This window comes from Gracilinanus agilis, chromosome 4, assembly GCF_016433145.1.
Source record: "Gracilinanus agilis isolate LMUSP501 chromosome 4, AgileGrace, whole genome shotgun sequence".
Classification (NCBI taxonomy): domain Eukaryota; kingdom Metazoa; phylum Chordata; class Mammalia; order Didelphimorphia; family Didelphidae; genus Gracilinanus; species Gracilinanus agilis.
Window position 1 is genome coordinate 220,225,854 of NC_058133.1, and position 10,334 is coordinate 220,236,187.

The 10,334-nt window shown below is 40.1% G+C and overlaps 1 protein-coding gene across 1 annotated transcript in view; it reads right to left on the reverse strand.

Annotated features, from left to right (window-relative positions):
- ARSG (arylsulfatase G) overlaps nucleotides 1-10,334 on the reverse strand; it is a 200,204-nt gene that overhangs the window by 19,839 nt on the left and 170,031 nt on the right. The window contains exons 7-8 of the mRNA XM_044676410.1: nucleotides 6,114-6,310; nucleotides 3,923-4,003 (exon numbers count right to left, since the gene is read on the reverse strand). Coding sequence (XP_044532345.1) covers nucleotides 3,923-4,003; nucleotides 6,114-6,310 — 278 coding nt within the window. The remainder of the gene's footprint in view (nucleotides 1-3,922; nucleotides 4,004-6,113; nucleotides 6,311-10,334) is intronic.

Consider the following 10,334-nt stretch of genomic DNA (forward strand, 5'->3'; position numbering starts at 1 on the left):
TAAATAAGGAGGAAAGGAGGGAAAGAGGGGAGAAAGAAAGGAGGGAAAGAGAAAGGAAAGAAAGAAGGGAAGGATGGAGAGGAGAGAGAGAGAGAGAGAAGTGGAGATAATGACATGAGTACTACTGGAACTCAGAAGAACTAGCTTCTCTCAGTTAAGGTATTAACTAGCTGTGTGTGTTTTTTTCTCCTCTGAGTCACAATGTTCTTATATGGAAAATAAGGGGTTTGGATCAATTGATCTCTGAGATACCTTCTTGCTTTACATCTTGTGAATTAAAGAGTTAGTTCATCTAGGTCTTGAACTTTCTGACAAAGTCTACTTGAAAAGTGGCAGGCTAACACCAGGTCATCATGTGGAGTCAGGGGGTGAAATTCCAGCCCTCTCCAAAATCAAACACTGCATATCCCAAAGAACATGTTATGAGGGACATAGTGTGAAAGTGGATACTCAATAAAATTACAAAAAGCATGTGATCATATCAAATTGCATGCCTTATCAATGAAGGGAAGGGGAGGGAGAGAATTTGGAACTCAAACATTTTTTGAAATGTTAAAAAAAATTTTCCATGTAATTGGAAAAAAAATAAAATATTTATTAAAAAATATGTGATCTCTGTAGTCTAAACCCAGAATACAGCATTCAGAGTCCAAACTCCAGGAAACTGTTGTGTCTGTATGTAAGCCAAGACATTTTTTCCCCCTACAGTTCCTGGCTCCCCCCCTTACCCCTACCTCCTTCCCCCTCATTCTTACTTCGAGAGGAGGAACAGTCCTTCCTGTAACTTTACAAGGGGCCAGGATGTTATATTACATTAGGGAAATTTTTTTTTCACAGCCAAAAAGGAAGCATGGTGCAGAGAAGCAGTCATCCCTGGCAGTCAGTCTGCATCCCCACAACAATGCTAGCTACATTATCTTGGACAAGTTATTTTCCCTCTCTGTCTTTACCTGTAAAATCAGAGGGTTGGACTACACAATCACTAAGGTCCCCTGTAGCTCTAAAAGTCTACAAATTCAGTGATATATCCCTGGATGCCTTGCTGCTACATTTCACATTGTGGTTATTTATAACTTCTGCTCTGTAGGTGAGAACCTTGTGCTAATGAGAACAGCAGGGCAGGTACAGTACAATCACTCAGCAGGTCAGTTAGTTTCAAACACAGGAAAAAACCCTTTTCAGTGGGCACAGAACACATCCCCCAAGCCTAACAAGATGTATTAAAAATGCATCACAAAAGGGACTAGCTGAGATAACATCTATCCTACAGATTGTACCTCCTCTCCCCACTCCCTCAGTGGAGTATAAGCTCCTTAAACAAAGAAGACTGTGTCATTTTGATTTCTGTGTCCCCAGGGCTTAGCAAAGTGCTTTATATTTAGTAGAGTCTTAAATGTTTATTGAATTTAATTGGTGGTTCAGTAGCAAGATTTCCACTGTGCATGCTCCTCACTTGGAATACTAAAGGAACTTGTTTCCTTGTAAAAAATCTATGCTGCTAAATGCTAAAAACAAATAAGCCATCAACTTTAGATTCTCTAGGCTCTCTTCTTTCTAGTTTCTTGCCCTCTGCCCCTTATTGTCTTTCCACGAGAACATCAAAGAAGCTGTACCAACTAGTCCTATCCCACAGGGGACAGGGATGACAATAATCAAGCTGTAAGGAAGCAAAAATCATAACTGGAACCATAGGGAAAAGCATTCATAGCACCACAACACCCATATCCAGCATATACTTGTGTATCCCACAATCTCTCTTAGCCCTTTGTCTACAAGACCAAAAATTAAATAATTTAGAACTGGCTTTAGATGTCATCTCTTCTGACCCCTCCTTTACCAACCAAGAAAGAGTTCTAGTTAAGTGATTTGCCCAAAGTCCCAACAGAACCAGGACTCCAATGGACTCCTGGCCCATAGATTTTTCCACTGTACTTCATTATCTCAGCCCTGGTAGCTCAAAAGCTCTAGTTTGATCAAAAAGATTCATCTATATTAAGAGTTTTAAAACCAAATATGTAGCATTTAGTTTGTGGTCTTAGACATAAAGTTTAGAATCAATTTTCTATTTACATAAGCCACTTCACTATTGAAATTAGTGTAATATTTCATCTGGGATACTCCCTCAACTCAAACTAGCATTCATGCTCAACAGCTGGGTCTGCAACAGATAGCTGCTACCATAAGTTCTAGAAGCAATCCTATGAGCCCTTAATGCTCCTGAGCCCCACCTGTACACTTCCCATTAACAATCAATCAGCCAACAGACTCAATTAGCTCTTAGCAAAGGCATTCACTAGAATGATAGAGTACAGTATTGGCAAAACATCCACCTCCACCCCCCAAACCAAAAATACATACAGCACACATAGGAAGAATGGATTTCTACTTAGAGTATGATGGTGATGGGGCACACAGTGGAATACCTATGTGGCAAAGTCAACTCACAACTCCTGGTAATACAGAATCTGGTCATTCTTTCTCTCTTCATCAGACCTCTGGCAGCTCCCCTTGGGTGCACTGTCTCTGATGGCCATGTTGCTCAGTTGGGCTTCTAAGGTCTGCTTTTTTCCACTTCTATCCTCCCTCCCCTACCATCAGAAGTTTCATTTCTCAAAGCTTCTTCTCCATCAGGTGACTGCCTTCCTGTATCTGTGTCTGTTTAGAGAGAGTATCTCTGCTTCCTCTAATGAATTGTCTCTTACTGATAAAATAGTGGGGGCAGCTGGGTAGCTCAGTGGAGTGAGAGTCAGGCCTAGAGACAGGAGGTCCTAGGTTCAAACCCGGCCTCAGCCACTTCCCAGCTGTGTGACCCTGGGCAAGTCACTTGACCCCCATTGCCCACCCTTACTAATCTTCCACCTATGAGACAATACACCGAAGTACAAGGGTTAAAAAAAAACTGCCTTTAAAATAGTTCTGCTTCCAAAGGGATATGGCCAATATGAGATGAGGGGATGACAGAGAAACCACTTCCTCTCCACCAAAAGAGATTCCCTCCCTAGAGGGCCTGGTTCTTCCTCTTCTTCATATTCCCTGTTTTGTACTGCCTTAAGATCTAATAACTCAATCTTTTAATGTCCCTCAGAAGTAAGGATAGGTTTTCATTTAGCCAATCAAGGGATTTATTTGAACCTCATAAAGGCATGGCCACAATTTTACAGTTAATTTTAACACATTGTTGCCACATTAAGAATTCAGCAACTGTGACTAAATCCTATGACTGTATCAACTGAATTGATAAGGATGGAGTAGGGAAGTCATTTTTCCCTCTCACACCAGTCTTTACCTCCTGTGTGTACACTAAGAGGTAACTGAGGAAATACCTTCCTAAGGTGCTGGCTAGCAGGGATAAATAGGTCCAGGGTTTTAAAGTTTGTTCATGGATCATCAAAAGTATACAATACTTCTAAATCTGTCTGGATTTACAACCAATTCTTGATTTGTGATACTCAAAATACATATTATAGGATCAAGAGATCATGGGGGAAAGAAAGCAAGGAACTACGTAGAATTCAGAGAAAGGAAAGGTGAAGAGCTGAGCATGGATCAGTTTAATCAGGAAAAGCATTATGAAATAGGTGAGATTATAATTGGGTCTTTAAGAATAAGTAAGATTTACATCAGTGGGGTTAGGGAGCAGTGTGGAAGAAAGAATTATGAAAGACAGAAAAGCAGAAGGCTCTGTGTGCAGGACCAGTTTGGCTGGAATGGAAGGCTTGGTTCATGTTCTTCTTCTTCCTGACCTGGGAAGTTGGCCAGTATTTCTACTGCCATTTTACTAGAACAAGAGTGGTAGTTATTGAGAGCAGGATGTGTTTTGGAATCCCAGGGACAGAAATCTCAGCTTCTCAGCATAAGCTACCATACTAAATCACAGCTGAATCCCTTCTTACCAAAATAAAGGGGAAGATCCATTCCCTACCTCTATTAGTTTGCCATAGTCCAGTGAAGGGTCCCACATGTCCTGCCAGCTCACATTTCTGAGACCATGGGCCATTGTCCCCTGGAAGCAAAAGATGCAGGATATAAAAGTTGAGGCAACTTTGGCACCATGACAATCATTCAAGTCAAGCTAATTCAAATAGAAGTTAAAGGCTGTATTTTTGTTACTTAAAGCATTGGGTCATCTTAAGGAGCAGTCAAGATATTTTGGCTACCACCATATGGTGTTAATGGGGTCAAAAATAACAACACTAGACATTCACCTAGTTCTCCACAGTTTTCCTACACACACTTGGTTGTTGTCCTTTATACTCAAAAAGGACCAAAATGACATCACTATGTCTGGGTCAAGTGTACCATGTGCCCAACTGCAGCTGATCCAACCAATATGAGCTCAGAAGGCTATTCTACATATTGAGCAAAAAATATCCCAAATAAACATCTGGGCAAGAAATGTTTCTAAATTTGTGCATCTCATGTTTCTTTTGAGCTTCTGCAATTCTTCTTTGCTTATAGAACATGGCATCTTCTTTGACGTGGGCATGCCATGCACATTGGTCTTATATCTCCCATCTCACACAGTCAATGCTAAAGTTCTTCAAAGTATTCGAGTGTGTCCTTGTATCATTTCTTCTGATCTCCAGGTGAGTGCCTGCCTTGTGTGAGTTGTCTGAAAAATAGTCTTTAGTCCTGTCTATACAGTATTAGAGTATATCTTTATTATATATAGTATATGTCCTATATACTGTCTATATCTATAAAATGGTTACATATATACATAAATACATAGTGTATACACAAACATATATCTTTATATATACATATGTATGTATATACCACCTACAGCTTTAAATAACAAAAGTACCAACTTTTATTTCTACTTGAATTAGGTTGACATGTATGTAAACATACACACAAATACATATTTCCCCTTAGGTGATTCTTAAAGCCTAATAAGGTAGGTAGTGAAAGCATTCCCACCTAACCCCCACCTCCACTTTACAGATAAAGAAGTTAAAAGTTTAGAGGTTAAATGACTTTTCTATGGTGGTGGTTGTTGTTGTTTGTCCTTCATTTTCAAAGATGGCCAATGACACCATATGGGGGCTATATCTTGACTTGTGCGTGAATTGGATTTAAATGAAGGCAGAGTTGCACAAAGTCATCAGCCTCACTATAGCCAATAAATAGCAGAGCTGGGACTCAATTCCATGTCTCCAAACTTAAACTAAGTACTCTTTCTGTGGTTCCACAAGAAACCAAAGTTGTTAAATTCATCCCTCTTTACAACTATTAGTAAAATAAAAAAAATAAAAAAAAAATAAAAAAAAAAAATCTGTTCCCTAGCCCAGCCAACCCCCAAACCAGTCAGCTATCTCACAGATAGGTCATACTGATAACAATTGGAACAAGAGAAGAGGAGATAGACTATCTCTAATTTTAGAAAAAATAACTCTAAGTAACATTGTCTTAATCCATGATGGAGAACACATTCCTGTTTCTTGAGCACTCAATTGTATTGTTAGTTACCTTTTGTATTTAACTTTAAATGTGGTCCCTCCCTTTAAGGAGCTCACTAACATACAAATCCTGGACTTTATTTCCAGAAACAGATGGATATACTTGTCCCCACACTAAGTATATCTGAACTAAGACTTCTTTTATATGACTTTCTAACTCTCTTTTAGATTTCTAAACAGCCAAAGGCCTCAACCTCAAATTTAAAATATTTATTAAGGATGTCTTTATTAGCAAATGACAAGGAATACATGAAGACTATGTTGACCTATAATGCCAAAGTGATTTGTTAGCAACCAAGAGATACCCAGCAACCACCGAAGGTCATCCAATCAATCCAGAACATTGGAAAATGTCAAGTTCGCTTCCAGTCTGGTTGCTTTTTCTCTGAGTTATCATGCTCCTACAGCTTTGGTCTGAGAGATCCCAATATCCAGCTCCTACTCAGTTTCTCCCACACACAGTAACAATTTGATAAATGCTTGTTGAACTGAAGCAAAGCGATACAGGAATATGAAATGTGTCATGAGCGATCTCTCTTTTAATGAAAGGTAATCCTTATTTAGGCATTTCCTTTGGGAGGCAGCAGCAAGGATTTTAATCTGGGTTATCCATTACATCTTGGTTAGGTTGACTGCTTTTTACTACTTTACCTGTAAACCAGAGGAATGTGTTTTCTTTCGAAGTGCTGTCAACTTTGTCCTTTATCCTGCCGACCAAGCTGTCCATCTCCCATAAGCTATCCTTGTACACTCTTTGACCTGATAAGTCTGCTGACCGATGAGTCACAGTTAAGGGAACATGCATGTGAGTTAGGGCAAGGTACAGAAAGAAAGGCCGGCCACTATCACTGAAATAGAAATGGAGGAAATAGTCACATTTCAGTTATCTGTATGTGGATTGTCCAGAGCTATTTGTTTTAAATTCTATTAAAATTTTAAATTACCCTCCCTCTGCTATCCACAATGCTCTTAGATCATCATTTTCCTCCATCAAATTCCACTCCTTCTCCTCAGAACAATCATCTTGTATAGCTTTTATTAAAACCCTTCATAACCTGGCCCTTTCTTGCATTTTCAGTCTTCTCTAACCTTACTCACCACCACATAGTCTGTGATCCAGGGACAATGGCCTCCTTGCTATTCCTCAAACAGGACACTTTTTCTATACTCTGTAGCATTTTTACTGACTTCTCCCATGGCCAAGATTTTCTCTCTCCTCATATCCACCTCTAAGTTTCCCTGGCTTCTTTCAAGTCTTAGCTAAAGCCCGACCTTCTCCAAAAAGCCTTTCCTAGTTCTCCCTAGTACTAGTGCCTTTTCTCGAAGGGTTTCCCCAATTTGCCCTGTACATTACTTTGTATGTAATTATTTGAATGTTGTTCCTTCCCTCTCCCATTAGGCTGAGCTCCTTGAGAGCATGGACTGCTTTTGTCCTTTTTTTGTATTACTAGCATTTAGCACAGTGCCTGGCATATAAGAGGTGCTGCTTAAATGTTTGTTAACTTGACTTATATGTGCTCAGGTAATATAAAGTTATTTTCATGTGAACTTTGAGAAAAAGTCATAATTAAACTCAGTGTATTAGGAAAAAATTTTATATGGCACTATGCCATATTGCCACTCATGATATATTCTAAAGTCTGATTTTAAAAATTTCTTTGAATTAGCTGTAAAACTTACTTTATCTGTAAGAGCACCTCTATCCCCCTTATTAATAAAAATAAATCACCATAATAGATCATGTGATCTAATCCATTAAACTTAAGCCAATTTTTTATTAGTCTGCCAAACTTCTATTACCAAAAGTCTTTATTTTTTTTTAATCTAGAAACTTTAAAAAAAATGATTTTTCCTTCCCACTACATTCTATTCTTTTTCCCTCTGGCTCACCAATCCCTGCTCTCAAGAATCCATAGAGTCAAGATCTGAAAATAACTGAACTGGCTATAATATGGCTCTACTTGAACAGAATAAAATTTGTTAGGATTAAATATAAAGTCTTATACCTAGATTCAAAAAATTAACTTTAAAAGTATAGAACAAGGAGTCTGTGGCTCAGCAGAAAGAGAACTAGGCCTGTATAATGGAGGTCCTAGTTACAAATGTAGTCTCAGATAATTCCTAGCTGTGTGACCCTGGGCAAGTCACTTGACCCCAAATACCTAGCAGAAGGAAGGAAGGAGGGAAGGAAGAAAGGAAGGAAAACAGGAAGACAGGAAGACAGGAAGACACAGGAATATCACTGAGGTAAGAGAATATCTGGCATATGGTTCCATTCTAGGTATTACTTATTAAGAGTACAATACAGGAGGGGCAGCTGGGTAGCTCAGTGGATTGAGAGCCAGGCCTAGAGACGGGAGGTCCTAGGTTCAAATCCGGCCTCAGACACTTCCCAGCTGTGTGACCCTGGGCAAGTCACTTGACCCCCATTGCCTACCCTTACCACTCTTCTACCTATAAGTCAATACACAGAAGTTAAGGGTTTAAAAAAAAAAAGAAAAAAAAAGAGTACAATACAGGATTTTTAACCTTGCCGTGTTGACTTAGGGCAAACCTGTTAGTTGCCCTGGATGGAATGTTAAAGGTGGCATGAGCCACAACTGCCAGTGAACCAAGGGTATAAAAATCCCTGGAGACCATGGGCTGGGTTCTGTTTTTCCCCTGACTTTGCCCTGACTACTCACTTACCACTTACCCTGCCTTGGGCCCTGGGTGGTGGGAGTGAGAGCATGGGTAGCTAGGCCTTAGAGTAGTGTGGGGTTTTAAGACCTAATCTTCTAGAGCAGGGGTCGGCAACCTTTTTGGCCATGAGAGCCACAAATGCCACATTTTTTAAAATGTAATTTCGTGAGAGCTGTACAGTGCTCACAGTGCGCACTCCTGTAACAGCGCCTGAAAAAAATTGACTTTATGGCTCCTGCAGAAAGAGTCATATCTGGCCCTCAAAAGTGCCAGATATGGCTCGAGAGCCATACGTTACCAACCCTTGTTCTAGAGCAACTCAATATATTTATCACCACTGGCAAGATTTAGTCCAAGAACAACTTTATTTATCAACCAGTGACTGCATCACTCTGACCCAGGGCTGCCTGCCCTGAGTCAGCAAAGACCATCCCAACAGGATCTCTACCAACCTAAGTCAGACAATCTTTCACCATCAGATCTCAGTATTTCCTGACCCTCTTACCACTGCCTTGTTCCCTTACTCAGTTATCAATAAACCCCTTAGCCTTAACCAGAGAATTCTGTGATTATTTGTCTACCATCACAGGCCAAGGAGAATAGGCAACAGGAAGGGATTCTGAGCAGTTTAGGTTGGAACAAACTCCATTGCTGAGGGGCAGGAAGTTCAAGATCCACTTTCTGCCAGCCTGCCATTAACCAATAGGAAGCTGCTTCCTCAGCAGGGAGGGGCCGATTACCAGATATCTTAAAGGAGCCTGGTGGCAAGCAGTGAGATTTCTCTGGATACTCAGTTACCAGGGCTGGGCTTGAAATTTATTTATTAATGTAACAAGGACCCAACCCAGGCAACTGAAACCTCCCACCTCCCAGGGCCAAGGCAGGGTAAGGGGTAAGTGAGTAGTCAGGGCAAAGTCAGGGGAAAAAACAGAATCCAGCCCTGGGTCTCCAGGGCTTTTTATACCCTTGGTTCACTGGCAGTTGTGGCTCATGCCACCTTCAACATTCTATCCAGGGCAACTGACAGGTTTGCCCTAAGCAAACATGGCAAGGTTTAAAATCCTATATTACAAGAGCCACAGACAAGCTGCAGCTCATTCAAAAGAGGACAACCACAATGATCAAGGAATTAGAGTACCATATAAGTTGAAAAAAATTAAGATCATTTAACTGGGGTGGGGGAGATTAAGGAGATTAAATGAAGAATAAGCACAGTCATAAAATATTTGAAGGGTTATTGAAGTAGAAAAAGCATCAGGCTTGTTTTATTTGGCCTCAGATGGCAAACTAAGGAGTGGAAGTTAGAAACAGGCAAATTTAGGCTTGATTTAAAGAAAATTTTCCTTATAATTAGACCTATCTAAAAAATAATGAGCTGTCTTAGGAGGTACTAGCTACCCCCTTCCTAGGAATCTTCAAGCAGAGACCATATATACCCTTTTAGGGAAGTGGTAGAAAGATCATCAGCCAGATGGGTGATTCTGATTCTCCTTAACTAATAGTACCCCTTTCTAGAACCATGAAGATTTGCCAAGCTGAAGTTAGAGAACCATGCTGACTTGTCTGTGACAGAGAATTTCAATAATGTATATTCTGTGATATGTTTTAAATTGGAAAACATTGTTTTGGTTCATTCCTTTGTTCTTAGGAGGACCCACACTTAAACCTCACTAGTTGTATGGCTTCTCTGGGGCCTACTTTGGGGAAGATTCTATAAGAAAGTATGTGAAAAAAATGGGACTATAGGTATTCATCTAAAAGTAGACCATTTTGCCACCCAGTGGTCAAACAGATGTCATTGGCACCACTATGGCTCAAGGGAATAGGAATGAGGAGATGTTTCCAACAACTTTGCCTTTGGGACTCTTTTCAGTGCCTCCTTCCCCTCAAAAGATTCTTTTACTTGAATGTGTTTGGATCTCTGTATCCTTATACACAAATAGGTGATTACAATAGCAAAATATTAGAATAGAAAGAGTAGCCTTTAAATTAGGGGACTTGGTTTCAAATCCTCCCTCTTACACATTTTTTTTTTCCATTTGTTTATATTACAGGGACTTTTCTGTGGAGCATGGGTTTTGGCTCCATGGGGATGGATATATGTTCTGTCACAGGACTGAAGGACTTACACTTTGGAATGACAAAACAATCCCCTGTTGGTCCCCAGAACTGGGGCGGGGGGGGGGGGGG